The following is a 25,492-nucleotide window of genomic DNA, read 5'->3' on the forward strand; positions in this document are numbered from 1 at the left end:
CTTGTCTTAGCTCCAAAGGTAGGTTTTATTATCTCACGCCTTGCAGAAGAGGAGGGTGGAGCTCAAAGAGGCAAAGCAAAGTATCCTTGGACAGTAGCTAGGAAATGGCGGCAAAATTAAAACAGCTCTGTCCAACTCGCAGCCTCATGCTTCCTCTACACATTTCTTCAGACGGACATCCTCTCTTCCTTCATATGTTACTCTGAGTATTCAGTAGACAGGAGAAAATAGCACATTAGGCAAATATATATATTAACAATAAAAGTTTGTAGATCACGTAAGATGGAGGAGAGATAAAGATGGTGAACATGCGGTTTCTGTGTCTACCGTGTTTCCCTGAAAATAAGACTGGGTCTTATATTAAGTTTTGCTCCAAAAGATGCATTAGGGCTTATATTCAGGGGATGTCATCCTGAAAAATCATGCTAGGGCTTATTTTCTGGTTAGGTCTTACTTTCAGGGAAACACAGTAGTTGAGTTGAGACTATGGAAATCTGGTTCCATTCTTTTTGGGATCTGCTTCATTCTAGAAAATATTTTTGGCGGATGTGGGAACCATTTGAAGGGCATGAATGAGGCAGCTTGTAGGGGCCAGGGGGAGGGAGGTAGAGGGCTGCTTTCCAGACATATGGCACAGCTTGAGAAGACTTGGCTGTGGGAGTAGAATGAAAGGGTACTCTATTCATAGCCGCCGTAGCCAAATAGAAATGGTGCTGCTGGTGGGAGGTAGGTAAGCGGGGAGAAGAAGGAGGTCACGATGGGATCTGAGTGTGCCTCTGACTCCAGTTTTTATATCGGGGCCACTCTGGTCGAGTGAAGTCTCTTTCACCTAACGTTTTTGTTAGACGATGGTAACGGTTGAATTTTCTAAGAACTGATTTTACTTTTTTCAGGAAGTTTCAGAGTATATGATTCAGAGTTTCTTAAGCTCTAAGAAACTAAAAGTCACATTTCTGAGATTACTTTCTCCCATGTCATTTTGAACTTGGGTTGGCCTTTAATGCTCAATTAGAATATGTCTTATGGTCAAGTCCTCTTTATTTCCGAACACAAAAACACCTCTCATATACTGTGCACAAGACCTGCCTTTGAAAACATCTGGTAAAAATAACAAGTCACTTGGAGAACTGTGATTCTCAGATGCGACCCCGCCTTTTTATTAGCAGGGAGTCACTGGAGTAAACCTTTATTTCCTGTTGCTTCCACACAGCGGTCCTTTACGGAAATATTTCACATGTTTCTTTAGGCAGCAGGGAACCTTGAAGGGCAAACAGAGTGCTGAGGCCCCAGATAGGAACAGAGATGCCTGCTTTGCCCAAGGCCTCAGGGTGGTGGAGAGCCCACCTGGGCCTCAGAGCTCTGAAGCTGTGCCAGGTCCCTGCCCAAACTGCTAAAAACAACTCACCCCCAGGCACAAGCGTGGCCCAAACCTGCCACACCTCCAGCTCTTCTTACAAGAGGGATGTTTTAAAATAGTCTTAAATGTCAGACTTGTGTTTTTTTTTCACAACATGCCTCAGACATCTCATAAATTATTCTGCAGTAAAACTGTAATAGGAATGTTCAGAAACTGAAGAGTTCTAGTCAAAGGAGTTTTAGTAACTTAGACAACTGTTCACCCCAAACCCTCCTGTTTTTTGCATCCCAGAACTCATTGAAGACAATTACTGTGAAATAGAAATAATTTTCCTGGAATCATGTTTGAGGGTGTCTTCAGTGATCGAGGTCTTATGTTCCTTTATAATGCTATATGTTAGTTTGAACTATGTGATAATCCAGTAATTGACTATTTTTGGCTTGAAAATGACCATTTGATATGGTTTAACCTGATAATTAATACAGAAGGTAAAGATGGGAGTTTGAGTTCAGTGTTTTCGGATTTCAAAATATATCTAGAAAAAAATTTTTAAAGATCTGTGATATCCAACTTTTTTGCCATTTGCTTCTTTCTCATGAAAACGGGTAAAGATTCTGGTTATAGATATGTGTTGCTGTGTCTGCTGTCACATCGGCCCCACATTGGGGGCTTTTACAAATACATGTCACATCTACAGCTATAGACATATTCAGTTCTATTTCACGTGTGTATATGCCTCTGGGGTATGCCAGCCTTTTCGGTCTGTTAAATCTTGTGCTTATTTTTACTTATAATGCTTACTGGCTTGATTTATTCAGTTACTAGTTTCTGAAAAACTGGAGTTTGGGGAGAACTTTAAATTATTTATTGGTACAAACAGAAAATTTGAATTTGGGGCTGTCTTAATAGTCTGGGATATGTGGTACAATCGTGGTCATTGATGCCCGGAGCTATGTTTTGTAGATGCCTTTTGGCCCTTCGAAAGAAGGTAAACTGTGTTAAGGATACTAGTATAGTTCACTTCGTATTTGTCATTTTTCAAAAATTGGATTTCTTTAGTTAACCAGTATCTTAGTCTTTTCAGGCTGCTATAACAAAATACCACAAACTGGGTGGCTTATAAACAACAGAAATTTATTTTTCACAGTTCTGGAGGCTGGGAAGTTCAAGGTCAAGGTGCCAGTGTAATTATGCTTTGATGAGGACCTTTGAGGTTGCAGACTTCTTGTTATATCTGCACATGGTGGCCTCTTTTATAAAGGCACTAACCCCATTGATGAGGGCTAGTCACACCCCAAAAGCGCCACCTCTTAATCCCATCACCTTGGGTGTTAGGTTTTCAACATAGGAATTTTGGAGGGACTCAAAACATTCAGACCATAGCAACCAATGTGTTTCATTATATAGAACATTCCATTATTTCTTTGTATGTGGAAAATTAGTATCTAGAAGAATTTTTCATAGTAAAGGTGTATTTCTTAGAATCATTTGCCTTTTTATGTAAGGTCAAATCAATGAAATATTTGTTGCCCATTTACTGCATCCAAGGTACCATGTGAAAATGCAGAAAGAATATTTTCAGTGAGTAAAGAATTTTACTCCTCTTGAAATAGGACATTAGCATGACATTCTTCTTACCGTCTGGTCTGTAGAAAGACAAAGCCAGTTAGTTATCCATGTCTTGACCAAGGCATCATCCTTTGGAGGAAATGCGCTGGATTGGGAGTTAAAAGTCCTGTTTTGTTCCTGCCCAGGCCAGAGGCTCACCCTGGCTTTGTGAGTAGGCTTCTGCTTTCCCACTGAGGCTGTTTTCTCATCTATACAGTGAAGTTGCCAAACTGGATTATTTCTAAGGTCCTTCATAATAAAATAAACACGGCAATGATTTGTATGGAATACTTTCCACTATGTAAGGTAAGGTACTGAGATAGTTGCAAGGAAGTGCAGGAGAATCTCTTCTGTGAATTTTTTAAAGGTCCCTCATAGCCAGATAAACCGAAGAACAAGCCAAAACATTTATTGACCATTCTGTAAGAGTACACCGCTGCAGAGCACAGAGAATGTCAGAATGTATAGAATGCTCGGACCCCCCCTTCAGACAATTATCCTGGTTTACAGAAGAATAAATGATACAGGAACTGTCACATAAGGGGGACAAAGAGGAGTCCTGAGCAACAAGTGTCATTTATGAAGCACTTGCTCCGTGCCTGGCTTTGTGCTTCCAGGTGCTTTGCCTGTATTATCCCAACCCAGCCTTGGCATAGCCACATGAGAGGACTGCTGCCTTTACCCCATTTTACAGATGAACTAACCAAGGTAACTTGCCCGAGGTCACACAGTTAGTAAGTGGTGGAACTAATATCGAGCCTATATTCTTAATCACCATGCCGCCAAGGGAAGGTGAGGGCATGAGTAGTGAGAGGCAGCAGGCCTGTCTCATTAGAGGAAAGCATGGAATTGTCGAGGGTTAGTGGCCGTGAGCCAGTTATACTGACCCGTTTCCTTATGGTTCTCCCACCTTGATTACCTGTCACTGCCTTGCTGGACCCTGAGGCGTATGCGTCTCTGTTAAGACAGTAGCTGAAGCTCGGCCAGAAAACGCCAGCTCCCCTCCAGTGCTCCTGCCAGTGCTAAAAAGAGCCACATGTTTACTGGAACTTGGGATCTCTTTGCCACTTCAGTCAGCAAGAGTCACGTCAAGGGAATAAACAGCTGGCCTCAAACAACTACTTGGGATTGGAGGGTGACCCCAATGTCATAAGTATGAAAAGCTTTCATAAATTTTTATTCAGATTTTCCAAAACTTGATTTTACTTTTAAACGAATGTTTCCTTTTCTTAATGTCTCCATTTGCAGAACCAAAACATTCCAGTTTTGGAATTCATACTGAAATGCTCAGAGTGTGCAGTGTGAAGAGTTCTTAACTAGCTGTCAGTTCATTTCATGGACCAAAGAGGTCACTTGTATCTACTCACAGGCCTCAGTCCAAGCGTCTGTTCACTGTCACTCAGTAGCAGACATTGTCCAGGCACCACGTGTCATTACAACAAAACAAAAACAAAAAGCCATTACTTTGTAAGCACCCTCCAGGGCTCGGATTGTAAGGCTCTCAAGGGCAGCGATAGTGTTCATCTCTGTAGCTCGCACTAAGCAGACGCTTCAGAAAGGCTCATTTGTTGGGCACATTCTCTTACCATTAACACGAATGCAATGAAAAGATGTCTTGAAAATGAGCAGGAGAGTGAAAGGAAGGGAAATGCAAAGCAATGCAAGACACATCTTTGTAGTGTGAGGTCGTAGTCAAGAGCCTGGGATTTAAGGTCAGATAGATCAGGTTTTGCGTCACAATTTCACTGCATCCTGGTTGTGTGATCCTGGAGAAGACATGGAACCATTGCCTCCTTTCTAAATTGGTACCAACAGTCCGTACGTCATAAACTTACTGGGATTGAATGAAATACATAACAAGCATAGTGCTTGTGCTTAAAAGAGGAGCTCTTGATAATAACAACAATTGCATTTTATTTACTAGGGGAAATCAGATTTGGCTACCTTTCGAAATAAATGAGTAGCAGAACTTGAGTGTGTGTGTCCCCCCCACACCCAAATTAAAAAAGTTTACATGGAGCAGAGTGATATAATCCTGAATATTTGCAGTTACCCGGGATCAGAAACAAGTTTGCCGGGTCTGAGTGCTGTTTGTGGAAGTTTGGCCCTGTAGATGAAGAGGTTGTTAGGGTGGTGACATCATGAATCTTTTTCTTTAATTTTCAAATGTTTAGGTCTATGCTTATATTTCTTTTGTACTTTAAAACATGTTTTTAAAAATAAAGCCTGTTACATCTAAAAACTACACTCAAAAGGAGACGAAAAAGGGATTGTTCTAAAAAAGAACTCAATACTTGAACAACCATTTTTGAATTTTGGGGTTTTAATTGCTTTTCCAACTGCTTTCACAAGAAACTATTTTTTGTTGCTGAATAATTAATGAGACTCTAGTGGAAACACATTGAGAAGTTGGGAGCTTAAGTATGATACAAAACGAAAACTTCCCCCTTACAATAATATAATAGGATAAATAAATAGTATTAATGGACTATTAGAAATGAAAGCCTGTGCAATTAAAAAATAAATATTTGCTTTTTAGATGGCATCAACAAGTGTGTCAAAATATACTCCTTTTTTTAAGGTTATAGTCACTTTATGGATTATGATATGAAATAGTTCTAAATTTCATGTACATTTGAATTCTTTGCTTTCTCAGACATGCACTAATGAAGTATTTGAGCTAATAGATGAGTGTACTCCCAGTAAATTTCTCATTTGGAAGCCCTGTGCCAGACTGTGTGCAGATGGGGCAGCAGTGCCTGGCAGACCCTGCAAATGGAATTACATTTGCACATTTTTTATTCACTGTGAACATTTCGCAGGGAAAAAAGGAAGAAACTGTCTCCCTGCTTAAATGAAATTTTGACACAATCAGTGCAAATTGTAAATTTTATTTAAAGTGATGCAACAAATCCATGATCATTTACAGCTTTGTGTAAAGCACTGTGGTTGAGCTATGGGCTTTAATACTCGGTGTCCAGTAACTTGGTCCTTTTGGCCAGTGTTTCTCAAAGTGTGGCTGGCCTTAAACCAGATGTGCCTGAAATGCAGATTCTAGGGCCCCCTGGGACCTTCTCAATCAACACATCTGGGAGGAGAACCTGTCGTTGGCATTTTAAAAAATTGTCTCCTCAGGTGATCAGTACAGCTTTTTGAGACCCTCTGGTACAGCGGGAACATGGCACAAAGATTATTTGTTATCTGAATTGAAATATTTTGAAATCCAGAGAATTCAAATTTATAATGAAAATTGAAGTATAAGTTAAAAATTTAGTGGCGGGACACCTGTAAGAGTAAGTTTTAAAGTGCTTTTTTCCAATTCATCAGCATGGACAAGGACCCTGCGAGTAGTACTTGAAGATACTTTCTCTATATCCACAAGAAGAAAACTTAAATTGGGAAAAAAAATCATTGATAATGAAGTCATTTGTGAATTTTTAAAACAGTAAATTTGGAAGAAATTACTAAATTTGGAGGAAAAGGGGTGAAGAGAGAGACCCAGTGTTACCTCATATCATGGGTTAAAACCAAATATTTAATTCAAGAAGTATAATTTATTTGGGGGTAAAAGTAAAGACAATAGCCAGTATGCCACAAAAAGACAATGTTGGTTTAATAGGATCTTCTAACCACAAAGTTACACAAAGCAGCATTTTTGGCTCTTAAAGTAATGAAATTAAAGCCAAAGATGGGTCAGTTTGTGTCTTACCATATTCTGTATTACAGATGTATGTTTGTCTTTAAGGGGAGAAAAATCAGGACAGGAGAGAAACAAGCACTTTGATTATCTTAAAATATCTTTGGCTTTAAAAGTGATTTCCCATAACATCTATATTTAAATATATTTTCTTCATGTCATTTGTGTAGATTTCAATGACAGAGGAAATAAATGAATGAGATTTAAATAAAACTTTTAACCTCTGTTCAGTGAAGAATGTTAGATATGTTTCCATCTATATAATTTTAATAATTCTTGTAAATAATTAATCTTTTTCTTTTCTCCTATTGAAATATTGTTTGGGTTGAGAAACATTGGTCTACTCTTCATGCACACAGTTTTGCTGGTCTTCAGGGACTCCTGTCTGCCTGTACCTTCCTCTAGCTGCTCTCCCTCCCTGATGGCAGAGGGGCCCAGGGGACTGGAATGTGGACCCAACACATCCTATAGACAAACTATACTTTATTTCCAGCTAGAAGCAGAGCAACACTCTAAGGATGATTTCCATGTCTTCCTTACAATGAATTGCCTGAAATCTCCCTTCTGGCACGGTGAGCTCTGAGCTCCCGTGACCCAGGCACTCCATTTATTTTATTTGCTAGGAATTTCCAGAGCCATGGCTGGGTCACCCTTTGCCTTTCCCGGCAGCTGGTTTCACTCTGAATTTAATGAGGGAGCTGAGCTGAGTGGTCAGGGAAGGGTTTCCCTGTCTGGCACCCGACTGGAAGGATTCTGCTGCTTGGTCATGTTCTGAGTAACTGCCGCCTGCTGGGCGGGCGACTCTCAGAAAGGGCCCTTTCCAGCTAGTTCTCCTCTGGTGAGCAGCGTCTAGGGCACATTCCTAAGCCTGCCCGCCCCTCCCTCCCTTCTCTTTGGACTTTAGTGTAACCAGCAGGGCAGTAGGAATGTGAGTGTTTTCAATCACACTTGTATGTAACTTGGAGTCGCTGGGATTGTCTGTCCCCCGTGTACTGGTTGGTCTCCACGGTTTAGCAGAGCATGTTGGCAAACTGCGTAGTCTTCCCGGATTTCAGGCGACCCAAGGCCCCACTGCACCTGATTCTCCGCATTGAAATTTGCCAATTCGTTTTTAGGGCTGTGATGTTAGCAGATGGGAATTTGAAATGCTTCATGATCATGCTGAGGGTTCAAGCATTTCTCATTTCTGTTTTTAAGAGTTTAAAGCTTATATTTTAGTTTTTCCCCCTTATAGTCTAGTGTATTTATTTAGACTTCACATTTTCACAAAAGACATTTATTTTTACACCTTTATTATTGAACAGATAGGAAGAAAGTCTACAGTTACGTGCTTCTTATGCTGAATTTCCTCCAGAAATGTAGTGTATTCACCAAACTCCACAAATACCAAAGCTCCTTTTAAGAAGATTGGGAACCTACCCAAGAGTTCAAGTTACATTTTTATGATAGATTTTTGTTGCATACTTAAAGGGTAGGGGAGATTGTTGTATGGGACCCTTATTCTTTACCCCCATCTCTGCAGTCTCCTTAAAATGCTCTGTTAGAATTTTTGATAGGTTGATTTTTCAGATATGTAAGACATACATACATAAATTTAAACAGTGAGAAAATCCACTCACTATTCAATGCCTCACATTTGGTGAACTTTTATTGAATGAATTAATGAGTTCAGAAGCACCAGAGTATTTGATTGTGAACTTGCCTTAAATTAATGATTTATTTTTTAAAGAGGAGAAAGCCATTCTCCAACCTTGTATATAAGGTTTTAGACTTTGGTTTAGAGACATTTGTGTTATGAAACCTTAGATTTTAATTTTCTACTGCTGCTTTTTTTTTAAAAAAGAAAGAGAATGTCACAATGAAAATTTTAAAAGCAACTTAGAATAACATTTTATTGCTCTTGTGACTTACAGACTCATACGGTCACAAACACCTGTCTTCAGGGAGCTTAGCTTCTAGAAAGCACCGAAGGACTGCAATCTTAGTAGCTGTAGCATCTGTTGCTGACTTGGCTTCCCCCCTTGTCCTGTTGGAAGAACCTGGCAGGGTGGGGGGTTCTTTGTTTCAGGCAGGATATATGCCTAGATATCACATTTTTTCATCTCAGTGTCAGGACTTCAAGGCTTGTAACATTTGGAAATTTTGGTCCTTTGCAGCCCTGAAATTCTATGATGCTCTGAGTCCTTTGGTTCCATGAAACCTTAAAGACAGAGCATGTTGCCTGCCTGCCTGCCTGTCTCCCTTCCTCCCTGGTCCATTCTCCCCTTCCTCTCCTGTACCCCCCGCCCCCAACCTGTCTTGCAGATAGCCAAGGGCACTGCTGTTCTGTTACCTGTAAAGTTCTGTCCCATTGTGGAGTGCTGGATCGCACCACCACAAGATTTGTGTTTTCTCTGCCCAAGGCAAAAAGCCTTCATTCCTAGCAGTGCCCCACCTCCTTCAAGCATAATCCCAGTAAATTGTTGTTATAGTAAGATAGTGACTAATTAGAGCTTTTTATTAACCAGGATTGCCACCTGCCTCTGACTCCCCTCATTTTTGGAATTAGAACCAGACAAATGGGAAATAAACCAATTACATCAGTACACAATTATTTGTTTAGTTATTACTGTACACCAAGCACTGTGCTACCTGGGTAAATGCTTGGCTCCAGCAGGGAAGTTAATGCTGTTTTAATTCCTGTTTTGCATAGTGTCATCATCCCATCCTCCCCCCACAAGCCTACAGTAACTTTAATTGAACACACAGTTCTTTTCTTCCAGTGTCTTTTGCTGTATTTATATAAATTGTGAATTATGAAGACAAGGTCATTTTGTGTTGAGAACTGTTCACTTTAACACTAGTTTGAAAATGATCTCTTAAGCATTCCCGACTCTGTCATCTTTTATTCTATTTTAGTGGTTGCTATTGTAGTGTCTCTACACTAGTCGGCTTCGCTGAGTTCTGAGGGATTGCTGACACCTTTTATTTTCTGATAATTTTATGCTGTCAGCCACCAAGGCAGTTGGGCAGAAAAAAAGATTTGCTGTGGGCAAAAGTGGCAGAATGAGTTTTAAGCAGTGAGCTCGGAAAATCAGATTCTCTCTGAGCAGCAGTTTTTGCTACGAATAAGCAAGAGAAGACAAATGTAGAAATTGTCCCCTGTGGTTGCTATAATCAAGGCCTCTGGGGAGCTTTTCACAACCAAATGGGCAAGTTTTGCTGGGAGCTTTTTTTCCTGGGTGGAGAAGGGTATATGGTTGAGGGAAATTTTTTTTGCGTGTGTCAACAGGGTGGTATCTGATAAAAATCACTAGTTACCAATGCTATCTCTGTGGCGTGGCCTCAGCTCATGTGGTCCCCCCCCCACCTACCCCCAGTGCCCCCTCCTCTGTAGTTCATCCTGCATGCCTCATTCAGGTTCATCTTGAATCAGGAAACTTCTAAAGAGCTTACCTTGGGTTCTGTGGCCTGACATAAGCAAGCACAGTGCCTTTACCTGGCATTCGAGGCCATTATCTGCCCAGTATTACTTGCGTATACTCTTCAGTGCAAATCCTTTCCACCAACTGAGCCAGACTTGGGCCTATTGTGTCCTGTGTACTAAGCACTACCTGTGTGCAAACCACCTTGAAAACTCCAGATTGGGCACTTTGTGAGGACAACAGCTTGTTAATAGCCAAAGACAGGGAAGACATGTTTCAGATGTAAATCCACTAGTGTTAACTGTTGAGAGAAAGTGGATTAGTTTCTTCGCTTCTTATGGGGAAGCTGAGTTATAGAAGGGATTGTGCTGTTGAGGAAAGACAGGCCACATAACTTTAGGAGGGAGAGGAAGTAGGTATAGTAAGTTCTTGGAAAGGAGAGCTGAGGCTGTTCTTTTAATTGAAAAGACTAGCCTCCCTGTCATTGAAAAAGAACATCTGCAGCTACTCAGAGGAACCAGCTGAGGATAGAGGGGTTTTTAGCCTCACCCTCAGATGCTGTTGCTGCTGCCCATCATGCTGAAAACAGCTACAGTTCATTGAGGACTTTCTAACACTGTGATAGGCGCTTGATGTGTGTCGTGCAGGGTGTCATGCGGGGTCTCAGCTCCCGCTCCCCGCATAAGAACACAGGACATGGTGAAGCCAAAAAGGAACACCCACGGAGCCATAAATAGGGGAGTCATACCACTATATTCTCGCTGGCGGCTGGGTTGGAGACACAGGAAGCAGGAGCCACACGAACTGCAACCCGCCATCCACTTCTGTTCTGCCAACGAACCTCACTTCCTAGCTGCAATCTGCCATGCTAACTGCAATCTGCTCTTGCTAGCTCAGCCACCATCTTCTTGCTAGCCCCCATTTGCTGCTAGCGTAGCCACAGCAGTTATATTAGTGGCCAATGGCTCACTGGTTACAGCTGATGGCCAACTAGCCACAGCTCATGGTCATCCAATCACAGTTGATAGCCATTTACTACCCGAGTGAGCACCTTCCCACGTGAGGGCGAGAGCCTGGAAACTGCACTCCTGGCTCTGTCCCAACAATGTGCTTTGACCTCATTTAATGCCACCACAACACTGACATTGTGCCTGTTGTTATTCCCATTTTGTAGATGAGGAAACTGAGGCTTAGCAAAGTTAACTGATTAACCGCAGATCCTTCATCTAGTAAGAGGCAGAGCAGCAACTGAAATCCAATTTACACTTATTCTAGAGTTTCTCTGCTCAATTTTAAAGATGTATATAGGTAAGGGGGTGTGGTGGATATCGTTGTTTCCTAAAGGCTGCTAGAAAATGCCATGTATAACCTTATTCAGTTTAACCTCCCCCAGTGAACACTCTCTATAGAGAAGTTACAGGGATTTAAGCATTCAGAAAAGGGTGCTTTTGTTAGCATGCTCCTGGGTCTTCCCCAGGTGAGCCTTGCAGGAATTCTCCTGACTGGCACATTCCTACAGTGGAGGGTAGTCTGCAGTGACTTTAGTGACTCATCAAGGTTGTTAGGCTATTAGTCTTCTCTCCCGAAGTAGAATGTAAGGTCTCTGAGTAGAATGTACCCTCTTACCCTCGTAGATAAATTGGATTATTTCATTACCACAGCTGAATAAAAATGCCCCCTAAAATTACCCATCTCTCTTTGTTAGGCCTGTGTACTCTCTGAACAACCTTCATATACAGGAGCATCCTGCTTCCAGCAGGGACTGTTTGGTAACTTTTTGTGTGAGGCTATGACATAGAGTGGAAAACAGCACGGGCTGGGGAGCCACGCACTCCAGCTTTCCTGTTTACTTCTTCTGCAAGACCTTTCAATGTGTCTTTACCTTTAACTAAGGCTTAGCATCTCCATGTGCAAAATGTATATAGAAACGTTAGACAGTTTTGCAGATTAGAAATGACCTGTGTGGGGCGGCCCTGTGGCTCAGGCGGTTGGAGCTCCGTGCTCCTAACTCCGAAGGCTGCCAGTTCGAGTCCCACATGGGCCAGTGGGCTCTCAACCACAAGGTTGCCAGTTCAATTCCTCGAGTCCCACAAGGGATGGTGGGCTCTGCCCCCTGCAACTAAGATTGAACATGGTACCTTGAGCTGAGCTGCCTCCCGGATGGCTCAGTTGGTTGGAACACGGGCTCTCAACCACAAGGTTGCCAGTTCAATTCCTCGAGTCCCACAAGGGATGGTGGGCAGTGCCCCCTGCACCTAAGATTGAAAATGGCACCTTGAGCTGAGCTGCCACTGAGCTCCCGGATGGCTCAGTTGGTTGGAGCACATGGCTCTCAACCACAAGGTTGAAGGTTCGACTTTCGCAAGTGATGGTGGGCTGCGCCCCCTGCAACTAGCAACGGACCTGGAGCTGAGCTGCGCCCTCTACAACTAAGACTGAAAGGACAACAACTTGAACCTGAACGGCACCCTCCACAACTAAGATTGAAAGGACAACAACTTGACTTGGGAAAAAGGAAAAAGTCCTGGAAGTACACACTGTTACCCAATAAAGTCCTGTTCCCCTTTCCCAATTAAAAAAGAAAGAAAGAAAAGAAAAGAAATAACATGTGTGAAGTGGCTGGTTCATAATCGGCATTTAGGAAACGAAGAGATGATTCCACTCTGTTCTGAAGCATGAGCCCAGGGCCTGCCCAGAATGCATGCACAATAGGTGGGTATTTGTAGGAATGTTTGGTTCCTTGAGACCTGACCTTCAAGAGCGAGCAACTCCGAAGTCCCTCAAAACATGATGCCTTTATTGGGAGTGCCCTTCATTGCCTGGCTTTGCATAGAAAGGTAGAGCCAGAGACGGATGGATGTCTTGGAGCTTAGATGCTACTTCAGTTGGTTAAACCTGACATTTTGTCCTGGTGAGTATTGGTAATATCAACCTCATGATAAGATATACAGTGATTATATTCATCATTCTGGTAACGCAATGAATAAAGGATAACAGGACTAGACTGGCACCTTCTCGGCTAGAATACTTTTCCTTTTATAACACAATTTACAGTGTTTCATATATATTTTTAAATTTAATCTTGGAAACACCTTATTAATTTAAGTGTTATTCATTCCCTTTTGTAGGTGAGTAAATGGAGGCTGAGAAATAAGGGATTCCCAATTTGCACATCCCTGACAGAAACGAAACTATGTGTGCCCATATAAACTTTGGACATATAAAGAATTTGAGAAGGAGCTCAGGGCTTTGGCAGGGTTTGGATTCAGATCCAATTCTTCTGACCCCGTTTTGTTGTTGTTGTTTGTTTGTTTATTTGTTTTCACAAAGCCACTAAGCGCATATAGCAACTGTTAGCATGGTCTATTTTTCTCCATCCATTTACTTTAAATCATGTGTGTCTTTATGGTTAAAGTGAGTTTGTTATAGATAATATACAGTTGGGTCTTGTTTTGTGATCCACTCTGACAGTCTGTCTTTTAAGTGGTTCACGTAGAGCATTGATGTTCAAAGTGATTATTGATATAGTTGGATACACATAGAGCAAATGAAGTCAGAAGTGTGTGTGTGTGTATAATTTTTATTTATTATATACATATATAATAGATGCCAACCTATTTCCAGGTAGTCTGGTCCAAGAGACAACATAGATTTTTTTAAAAAAATACATTTTAATGAGTGTTTACTATGAGCTTGGCACTATATGAATATTTTAGTGGTTTTAACTTATTTTGAAGAAAACCCATTTTGGAAATTTGCACCGTATTCTCAAATGCTTGGATGTAGCTTTTCTATTTAAATAAATTTCTATATTTAAAAATTGCCTAAAATCAGTATAAGATAAAATGAAGAGAACAGAGAAAACTCACTAATATCATATAATTCACTGCATGATTGATGGAAGTCGGGGTCTCACATTTATTACAGTGAGGCACTAATGATCAATGTAGTCCTTGGCTCCAATGCCTGAGTTCAGCGGTTATTGATTCTGGGCCTGTGTGTGTTCCACCTCAGTTATAAAATAAATGCCACCACGAAGAGAGGTTTTCTTAGCAAAGATAATGTTTTCAGTGTTTCACATTGGCCTTTTGCTAGGTTAGTATACTTTCAATAAAACTTCAAAACTTCCTAAGGAAAACAAACAATTCCTGAATAAGCCAGCATTGTGAACTGAGGCATTTAAGTTATGTATTTGCAAAAGACCCCAAGTCTTTTTACTGAATGGAACTTGTGTTCCCTCATTCCTGAGCGTGGTATGGGCCTGCACTGCAGATGTCTGTATGATATATGATGTGGTAAATACACAGCCTTAGGAATGTTGTGGTATAAGAGAGAAGTTGAACTATGGATTGTCTGTAAGCGTAGACACCTCTCCTGCTATATCAAACCCACCTTTCTTTCCCATTCTCAAGCTCTAACAGACCCCTTTTCAGCGTTTTAAGATTTTTTTTCAGCCACACACAGTAACATCTTAAGTCTCTTTTACCTGTATCATGGCATATGGCCCAACCTGGGCTCTCCTGAGATTTCAAAATGCTTTCGTTCATGCATCTCTGCAGGTAGGCAAGGGGTCTTGCCCACTTCAGAAAAAAGGCATCATCTGTATCCTGGGCTCATCTTTATTCGTTTGAGGTTATGTGTTTACAATTTAAACAGAGCTAAGATGTTCCGCTTTTATCTAATGGATTTGGGAATCTGCCCTTGTTTGAATTATCTAGATGGTCTAAGTGGAGGGTTCCAAATGTACTGGATGCTGCAATTAGACAGCTTTGTTTGGGCTCCGTAGATACAGCCATATTTGGGAAATACAAATGGGCCAGTTTTTGTATTTAAGACTTGTCTTGGTTAACAATGCATGTTTAAGAAACTTTGTGTGCCCAGAGTTTCACATATAAAGAGTTTGAGAAGGAGCTCAGGGCTCTGGAATGCCATGAAGTTGGGTTAGGAGCAGGGAATTGGCAGTGAGCAGACCTAGGGAGCAGTGGTGTACTGTGTGTGTGTTGTCACCTGGCAGCCCCTACTGACTATTTTAAGATGAAACGTTTTGATGCAATTGCTTCTTTAGGAAATCTGGCTGAACATTCTAGTCGTTTTATTGACCCCCCTCTCCCCCCGTCCTCATAAGACATTGCAGGGGAGTAGTTTGGCTTCATTAAACAAAAACAATCCCTGGTGATTAATGTTGGAATTCCACATTTGGGGTATTTGCCATTAGTTCTGTAGCAGATTACATCATGCAGGCCCGCCATGTTCTAATGGACGAGATTGTTAGTGGCATTGTTTTAAGCTTGTCTCCTAGAATTTTCTCCTGAAATTTCTAAAGATTACACAATTACATATCAAATGCCAGGGATGAGCTAAAAAAAAAATTATGTTTCATTACAAAAGAAATGTATTATAACTACAATATAAATAGTTTGGAAACTAGAAATGGAATAAAGTTAGCTATAATTCCACACGACTGCATTATTACTAGAATGTGGGCACATTTCCTTTCAAATATATGCATTTGTTTTGTTCTTTACATAGTTAGAATCACAAATGTCACACATACCTACACCCTGCTTTATTTACCTAATCTTATGGGAAGTTTTTTCTCATGTTGTGTGGTCTACATAACTATTATTTTCATAACTGTTCAACAGTCTACCCAGAAGTGGGTGGCCATGTAATTGGTCCTCAGTCACTGAATACCAGAATGTTTCTAGGTTTTCACTATTATTAATAAAAGTGTTATAAATAACAACTCTGTCTGTATAGCTTTATTGTCATTTGGGGTTCTTTCTTCAGGCTAGATTCCCCCAAAGCACAAAGGGTGTGAAGTACATAGCTCTTGATACATTACACTGAAAGTGATAATGATTTACAGTATCTATCACTGCCTGTATAGGAAAATGTCAACATCTTTGCATTTGTCCATATTGAGTATTAGTGTTTTTAAATTTGTGGGCTAATTTAGGAAGTGGAAAAAAATGGTTAGTTATTATTTGAATCGTTTTTTTTTAACTAATTAGGTCAAAGGAACATTTTCTCATAGATTTGTTTAGTTGCATGTTTTTCTTCTGGGAATTATTTCTTCATGCGTTTTAACCTTTTTCTTGGCAGTAAGTATAAGTATAATGTAAAATAAGGATATTAACCCTCTATTATGCTTGCTACAAACCATGCATTTTAATATATAAATAATACATGATTACAAGTTGTCACCTAAATTATATTGTCTGAAGTGCAAATAATATTGCATTTATAAGACTTGAAACTATTTTGGGGCTGTATTTTGGTTGTTGCCAATTTTCTTGGCAGAATCAACTTTGTATGTTGATTTAAAGACTCCATTTAAGTATAAAAGGTAAAAAATGATTGCAGATTTATTGGTAGTTAACTTTCTAGTTCTGGAAATGACTCTTCTCTGGCATGGGCCTGGAGTGAGACTATGATGATTTTAATGGGAGCTTGGGCATACGATTTCTGAATTCTGTGATTAAATATGTCTTATTAAAATGAGTTTCTTATCATCATGACTTTTAATAGGGATTAAAGACAAAATTAAACCAAAACCAAAACCTTTAGCTTTTGTGGAGCAAGTGGATCTGGCTACTGGGATTGGCCTAAAGGTTAGGGGAGGTGAGTGAAAGGACATTAGTAGGAAGTAATAATGAGATTAATGACTTGGAAATGGGAAATCTTGTGAGGATTCAGTAGAAATGACCAATATGATACCCATGGAGCTTAGGGCTTATTGAGTATTTGGGGGAGATGAGACTGGAAAAGTAATTGGAAGGGCCCCTGTCAGAGGCCCTTCATCTCACAGGGCCTTCTGGTATGTTAAAGAATTTGGACCTGAATTTTTAGACCAGTGTTTCCCAAAGTGTGATATTTGAGGTGATTTTAGAAGGTATATCATTGAACGTTTAAAATTTTTAATGTTTGTTCATTCCTTGATTCTCTCTCCCATGCAGAATTTATTCCTTTTCTTTCTGCACTCCATGACACTTAGGTCAGGTTGCTAGCAGAAGGGTTACCCATCGTATTATGTTGAAATGGGCTATGTCTGTCCCCTTACAACTCTGTGATAGCCTCGATGACAGCAGCCCTGTCTGATTCATGCTGGTGTCCTCTGGGCCAAGCATTGTCCTGGTGCATAGTAGGTGCTAAAGAAATGCTGTTTGAATGGTATCATCGATCTGTCCTCGGAGCGTCACTGCTTTTCCCCCCCTTTTGCCCTGTACTTCACATCCAACACCTCTGAGCTCATAGGGGCCCCATAGATTTTTTTACCCCCATTAAAATTTGACCCAGAAACTCTTTCACTGCTGAAGTCAGAATGTGGCAGTACACAGTCTATATAAGGCAATTCTGAGACTTATTAGGCCATTGTAATGGTCTAGGAATGAGGTGATGGAATAGAATGGTGAGTGTCCGGGTGGAAAAGCAGAGGTTGTTGGGATGCATGAGTCATGAAGATGGAAGAGTTGACAAGAGTAGACAACTTATCAGGTGTTGGGTGGAGGGGGTGGCAAGAGAAAGAGGAGAAAGCAGTGCAATCAGACATGTGCAAGGGTCAGATACTCTCCACCAGTATTAATTGGGTGCTTACTCTGTACGAGGCCTCTTGCTAGATGTTAGGATACAGAGATGAGCAAGACCCTGCCCTGCTGGAAGGTGCTTCCTGTCTAGTGGTCTTCGTATGTGAGGCCTGATTGAAAAAGCAAAGATCCGGAAGGCAAGGTGAGGAGAGGTGAGTAATGGGCTCTGCTGGTCCTGGTAGCTGTTTATCAGGACTTTGCATTGTTCGGTGAATAATGGGGCAAAATCGACAGGTTCTAAGGAGGGAAATGATACTGTCCAGTCCGTCAGCTGTGGAGGGCTGATTCTCATCTGGAATTCAGTATCCATTGCCAAGAGGCCAAAGGCTGAAGGTACCCTGAGGAAGTCGAAGAGGGATAGGAGGGGAAGTAGGTTTAATAGCAGGAATATAAAGCAAGATAAAGGGAAACTTTCTGAATCTGTTTTTATACCCACATAATAAGAGATAAGTCAGATTTCTGGTTTACAAACTCTTTTTTTTTTTTGTACCCACAGCCCATTTATGTAAGAAAGCTCAGGAATTATAAATGGTTGAAATCAGTAAAAGCACAGCTACCCTGGTTGAACTTAGAGCTGGGGCGGGGGTGGGAGGGTTCCCGCACTATGGCCTGAGGGGGCTCATGGAAGATCCTTCTAATACAAGTGGAAAAATATGAAAATGGGCTAGGTAACCTGCATGGGTCCTTCTGGTTCTAATATTCAGATGAAATCCTCAAGGGAGTGAGTGTGTAGTTGGAAAGGAATGAGGCCCAGTCAGGGTCCTCTAGCTCTTAAACTCCTAGAACCACAGAAACCCGTTTCTAGAAGGAGGATCCTCTTGGCCCAGGGTAAACCAGTCCACAGTGATACTTAATAATCAGGACCAGAAAGTGCTTGTGGGAGGAAGAAGGAGTTAACTGTCTTAAATTCAGTGGAAAGGTCAGTGAGGCCCTGATCAGTGCAAAAATCATTGGGTTTGGCCATGTGTGCACTGGAAACCTTTCTGAAGGCCATTTCACATAATTGGTTAGAACGGAAACCGTGTTGGAGGGGCTCCAGGAGGAAATGGGAGGACGTGGGAGGGGGGGATGGCCTTTCTGATGTATTTTCCTATTGCTCCCTCTCTAGAAGCATCAGTCTTTTCACAGAAATCTTATGCTTCTTGTTCGGAGCCCCCAGCCATGTCACGGAATTCCAGACTGAAGTTTATGTCAGGGTCGAGTTTATCCTAACTTCCTCCCCTTGAAAGGATGTGTTAGTGACTCAGTGTTTATCCTTGCTGGCTTTCTGAAGAGCCTACTGCACCGTCTCCAATAATGTAGAGAGTGCATTTGAAGAGAAATGACATTAATAGAGATTGAGAAGAGGATGAGCTGTCAAAAATTGGAGAAATGTAGCTTTGCTGGTAGATCAGCCAAGTTGAAAGCAATAAGGCTTTGTGAGTTGTCTCTGTTCTTTTCAAGTCCCAGATTGGATTTCAAAGCTAGAGTATAACCAGGCTTTGGTTAGAATGGGGAGCTAGCTTCCTTTAAAGCGGCTATAGTGGAGTTACGGAGGGTCTGGTTATCTTGAAGATAAGACTCCAAAGTTGAGTTCTGAAGGCTAAACAGAGACAAGGGCAAAGTTCATGACTGAGCACCCACCGCTCAATCCTGTGCTTCATCCTGAGGCTGACACAGTGTTTCCTCTCCAGTAATTTAACAATCTCGTGTATGTGTATGTTGGGGTTAGGAGGGAACTATGGAGGCAACACATCATTGTACATAGCAGAAGCTAAAGTGTGCTATGTTGAGAGGTCAACCAAGGTTCATTCTCTTTCAAGAATCTTTGCTGGACCTTGAATTCACTTTTACAAACTCAGTTCCTCCCTAGTCATATATCCCTGAACCATCCATATAAGGACCTTCTTCTTTCCTTCCCCAACAAACAACCCATATTTAGTTATTGGATCCTATTTCAGCTGGAACAGGAGTGTAACTTTTGCTTTTTAGTCATTATTCACTCTGTGTCATCTCAGAATTATAGGGTCGTGGAATTAGGGAGGGGCCATGCAGAACCGTTAATTATCCTGCTGCATTCTTAACCAATCTGGCTACTTCACATCTTGTTCTGCTGGTGGAATGTCTGTGTTGATGCTGCGGTGCTTTGACCAAGTACGGTAGGACCGAAAGCCCAAGGGGTGGAATGGCCACTTGACCCTCATCGGCCCACCCAAGCTGTGACACTGTTTGTTCCTGCAACCCACTGTGGGATAGCTTGTCCAGTTTTGCCACTAGATGGCACTGTTCATCTTTTTGGCTTGTACCCAAAGGTGCCTGCCTGCTTTGAAGGGGACACATGGGAGAAATTCCAAAGAGGTGCCATCATGTTCTCAACCAAATCAAGCTCTTTATAGCGTAGTTTTTAAATAAATATTAAGTGTCAGAGGTTTTTATGTAAAATAAACTCTCATGTTTTACATATGATTACAATAGCTTGTACTATTTCCAAATAAACTGCAGGGACTGGATTCTGACTTTCAAAGCTCTCAGCATTCTTCTGGGCAGGGCTCAGTTTGCGCAGCTGCCTGGAGGCATCCTTGCTGCCCTGACTGAGCGTTTTAGGTTGTAGAGACAAAATCATTTGCTGAGCCACGTGGGATTCAAATCTGGCTGGCCTTTCTGCAGGAAAGAGGAATGAAGATTCTTCTCTCCCAGTGAAACCTTTGGGATGCCCTCCTCCCCCTCCTCTGTGCTTGTCAAAGTTCTTGGGTTGCAAAGGACCAGAAACCACCGCTGGTTAACTCAAACTGAAAAGGGATTATTGGCAAGATCTTGGGTAGTTCAGAGTTTCTGGGAGGCTGGAGAATGGCACTCAGAACAGGGGCAGGAATTCAAGGAGGCTGAGTTGGCTGGAATCAGAGCCAAAATCAGGCCCTGAAATAGTCTGGATCGGATGTCGCTGCTGTTGCCACCACTGGTGAGGACTGGACACTGGCCTCCATCCTTGGCACAGCTGCCACTGCCATTCTTTCTGCAGTTTTTATTTTAAACTACCCACTGCATCTTTGTTTCCACATGCAGCAGAACCTACTACCCAAAAAGTCATTGTGTGCAGAGCTGGTACTCACCTATGCATTGTCATTGTCACCTCCTACTGTCATACTAGTTCTTAACATATCGAAATACTGTCCTACCACCCTGGGCCCATTCTCCACCCACCTTTTTACAATCCAATCACTGAATGGTTAACGCCTAGCACAGGGAGGGGGTGCTACAGCTGGCATCTACTGTGCTTGTTGGACATTCATGGCAAAGTGATACTATTTTGGATATTATTCCTGACCATGTGTACTTTAGATCAGTTTGTAAATTAAGAATGGGGCTGACACTTAGAAATTACTAACATCTATATTGAAAAATGCAAAATGTGCAAAGGGCTACCCACATATGATAGTGATTACTCATCATGTGAATCGAGGCATCCTTTGTGTTTGGTTTATAAGACATTTCCATTCATCTCTTCCTCTGCCTAAGAATGATATTGTGCTATGTACTTATTTTTAAAATTAAGATGAATTAAACTAACTTTACAGAGGGAATTGGTAAATGAATTAAGGAGTGTTATTACTATGGAATATTATATAGTTAGTAAAGTGATGGATATCATGACTGTGAAAATCCAGGAAAATGTTAATGAAAGATTTAATTTAAAAATTAGAACACAAAGCTGTCAAGACATTATGTTTACAACTATGTAAGTGCTGTTTACGCGGGTAGATAACGGTAGACAGGACTGTAAAGCAATAAAAGTACTTCCTGTTACGATAGCTCCATGCTTGAATCAATAACATTTCTTCCCTCATACTTTAAAAGTGGAGTAAATAAAACTGTGACATAATAAAATTGATTACTAAAATTATTTTAAAAATAAAAATGGATGATATCGCAACAGCCGTTTTGGTCCTGAGAAGCAAACTGAGGTATCATAAAACCAGGATTGGGAACCACTGGGGCATACAGAACACAGCAGGCTTCATTCCTTGACTGAGAGGACAAATGCTTCCACCACTTAGAGAATGATCTGAGGGGCTGTTGAGGTCACTGATAGTCTCAGGTGTATTTGACAGTGACAGAGGCAAAGGTACTGCTGATTTGGGCTGCGTAGGACTTAGAATGATTTCCTTGTTGCCCTGAGCATTCTAATCAGTCAATTCCAAGGATGGTGAACAAGGCAGCTGCCTAGAAAGGAAACAAGTGCTTGTGTTAAAAAGGAAACTGAAACATGTCTCCTTGTGCAGACCCTCAGACCATACCTTGACCTTCTTATTACAGAATTCATAAACCAGGGAGTTGATTTGCTTTACATCATTGTTTCTCACACTTTAAAGTGCATAGGGACCAGCTGAGGATCTTGTTAAAATGCAGATTCTGGGTCATTTGGTGTAGAGTCAAGTCTGAGTTTCTGCATTTTTAGTAAGCTCCCGGCTGATGCCACTGCTGCTGGTCTGCGGACCACACTTTAAATAGCAAGTTTCCACATAGCCTGAAGGCTTGCTTTTTTGATTGTCCTTCAGATGTATTCAACTAGACCTTGCTATTCAAAATATGTGTAAGACCTATACTTTGAAAAACTATGAAACACTGCTGAGGGAAACTGAAGAAGGCCTGCATAAAGGAAGAGATTGTCAATTCTCATGATTTAGAAGCTTCAGTATTGTTAAAACGGTAATTTCCCCCAGATTAATATATAGACTCAATGTAATCACAATAAAAATCTCAATGGGCTTTTTTGTTTTTTGCTTTTGGTTAACAAGATGATTCTAAACTTTATATGAAAATGCAAAGGAGGGGCTGGCCTGGTGGCTCAGGTGGTTGGAACTCCGTGCTCCTAACTCCGAAGGCTGCCGGTTTGATTCCCACATGGGCCAGTGGGCTCTCAACCACAAGGTTGCCAGTTCAACTCCTCGGATTGTGGGTTCCGCCCCCTGCAACTAAAATTGAACACGTACCTTGAGCTGAGCTGCCTCCCAGATGGCTCAGTTGGTTGGAGTGCAGGCTGTCAACCACAAGGTTGCCAGTTTGATTCCTCAACTCCTGCAAGGGATGGTGGGCTGCGCCCCCTGCAACTAAAAATTGAACACGGCACCTTGAGCTGAGCTGCCGCTGAGCTCCCAGATGGCTCAGTTGGTTGGAGCGTATCCTCTTAACCACAAGGTTGCCGGTTCGACTCCCGCCAGGGATGGTGGGCTGTGCCCCCTGCAACTAACAACAGCAACTGGACCTGGAGCTGAGCTGCACCCTCCACAACTAAGACTGAAAGGACAACAACTTGACTTGGAAAAAAGGCCTGGAAGAACACACTGTTCCCCAATAAAGTCCTGTTCCCCTTCCCCAATAAAATCTTTAAAAAAAAAAAAGACTTACTATAAAACTATAGTAATCAAGATAATGAGTTATTGGATAGACAGATCAATGGATCAGAATGAAGTCCAGAAGTAGACTCATACATACATTTATGGCCAGAGGCTAAATTGTGTTATGCTAAGTGAGAGAAGCCAGGTACAAATGACATATACTATGATGCCATTTATATAAAATTCTAGAAAAGGTGAAACTGTAGTGACAAAGCAGGTCAGAGTTTACTGGAGACTTGGGATGAGACTGTACTAAACGAATATCTATTTGAATATGAGTGCTGAGAAGAGCAGTGCCGAAGAGCCTGGGCCTTCACCTCGGGCTGCTGGGGTTCTGTCACCAACTCTGCCACATAGGCACGCAAGCTAGTCACCTCTCTGTGCCTCCGTTTTTTCATCCAAGTAAACTGATGCAATGTTAGTACTTACCTTGGGTGGTTGTTGTGGGGATCAAATGAATTAATACATTTAAAGTATCTAGAACATTTCCCTGTGCATAATAAGCTATATTTGTTGTTGTTGCTGCTGCTGTTGTTACTATTATTAACTTTCGATAATCCGTTTGTATTGTGATTTTACCGTTCTCTTAAAATTTGTTTCTTTCTTTCACCCTCTCCTTGACCTGTGTACACTCATGTAACTTGAGGTTTTTGGTAGAATGTTAGAACTGGAAGAGATCTTGGATAGTATTGAAACCAAGTATGGGTGACCAAAGGCCAAGGAGGTAGAGTGATGTACCCAAGGTCATGTTAGTACATGGCTGACCAACAACCAGAAGGCTGGCCAAGCAACTCCTGGTTTGGCTCTGTTTTATCAAGGATAATATATGTCATTTGCATTTTTAATGCCTGCCATAGGGATTTATCTTGAACCTGCCATTCATCAATTCCATTGTATGGTGTTTGTTTTTCTGCAGAGCAGTTCAGAGCCCCAGCTGCAGAAGACTTGTCCTGCCACCATCATGAGCTCTGGTAAGTCATTTTAAGCCCTTTTCCTTCTGGACAAATCTACAAAACTGGGCAGTTTACCCAGATTTCCCACTTACTCAAAAGGCCCCAACTGCATTTCATTTTTTAATTTTTGAGACCTGGGTAAGCGCCAAAGCTTTGTCATAAATCATCATCATCACTATTGTCACCTTCGTTCCTTTTTCTTTTTTAAATTGGGGAATATTGGGGAATGGTGTGTTTTTCCAGGGTGCAGCCCAGCTCCAAGTCCAGTTGCCGTTTTCAATCTTTAGTTGCAGGGGGCACAGCCCACCAGCCCATGCAGGAACTGAACCGGCAACCTTGTTGTTGAGAGCTCGCTCTCTAACCAACTAAGCCATCCGGCCACCCCTCTGGAAACTCAGTGGCAGCTTGTTGTCTTCAATCTAGTTGTGGAGGGTGTAGCTCACTGGCCCATGTGGGAATCGAACTGGCAACCCTCCTGTTCAGAGCTCACGCTCTAACCAACTGAGCCATCCGGCCACCCCTCAGTCACCTTATTATTAATGATTTATTATCTACTATGTGATAAGAACAGTGCTAGATACGCTTTACATGGACCATGTCCTAATCTTTATAATAGCTTCCTTTTCTTCTATTTTTAACAACTTTATTGAGATATAATTGGCATGCAATAAACTGCAGATGTTTTAAGAATACAATTTGATAAATTTGGACACATGTATATACCTAAGCACATTTCTTAATCACAGTGACAGCAGCAGAAGTAAACAGATTGACTGTAATTGCCCCAGGGTGCGGGCTAATCTAACACTTCCTGCACCCGGGCTGGCAGAGCAGTTTGCACACCCTTTTGCGGTGCCTTTGGTAGTAAAAATCAAGACCTAAACAAATGCCCAATTTTGAGTATTTTTTAGTTTAGAGCTGGGGTGGAAAGTACAGGCTAGAAAGGCAGAGAAAGGAATAGGTCCCTGCTCATTGTGCGGCCAAGAGCTGTCAGCTTTCCAGCCCAGAATTTGAGGCAGAGGAGTTTCTATCTGGAGATTAGGCACGCCCTGAGGCCTGTCCTGGGCCTGTGCAGGCTGGAAAGGCTGTGGAGGTGAGGGGATGACCAAGGGGCTCTCATTCAAGGCTCTCTTAATCCTGCTTGCATCATCTCCAGAGTGTTAGCAGAGACCTCTGTAGATTAAAAACAAGCCTTGCCATTTATTTACCTTTCCGCCAGGTCCTAAACTCTGCTGGATAGTATGTGCTTAGGAGGGGGAGGGCCCCGGGTGGAACAGCTCAGAGCTACAACTTGGCTTCCTCATGTACCCCCTGTGTAGACCCTTCTCTACATTCTCCTCTGTAAAATGGACACCCTGAAAGTATTATGTGAGGGATTGTGTGAGGATTAACTGAGGCAGTAATTTTGAAGTACTGGGCTTGCCCAAGGCTTGGCCAGTGTTCACCCGTGGGTTATCAGCTCTGATTTCCTCCATGCACGGAGAGGGACCTGGTTTGGCCCTGATTCCTTGA

The 25,492-nt window shown here is 41.7% G+C and overlaps 1 protein-coding gene across 48 annotated transcripts in view; it reads left to right on the forward strand.

Annotated features, from left to right (window-relative positions):
* SORBS1 (sorbin and SH3 domain containing 1) overlaps positions 1-25,492 on the forward strand; it is a 221,021-nt gene that overhangs the window by 78,948 nt on the left and 116,581 nt on the right. For 43 of the 48 annotated variants that reach the window (XM_074339313.1, XM_074339314.1, XM_074339315.1 and 40 more), the window contains one exon: positions 23,944-23,998. The exons of the other annotated variants lie outside the window; for them this stretch is intronic. In XM_074339313.1, coding sequence (XP_074195414.1) covers positions 23,944-23,998 — 55 coding nt within the window. The remainder of the gene's footprint in view (positions 1-23,943; positions 23,999-25,492) is intronic. 48 annotated transcript variants of the gene reach the window in all.

This window comes from Rhinolophus sinicus, linkage group LG07 (genome assembly GCF_036562045.2).
Source record: "Rhinolophus sinicus isolate RSC01 linkage group LG07, ASM3656204v1, whole genome shotgun sequence".
NCBI lineage: Eukaryota > Metazoa > Chordata > Mammalia > Chiroptera > Rhinolophidae > Rhinolophus > Rhinolophus sinicus.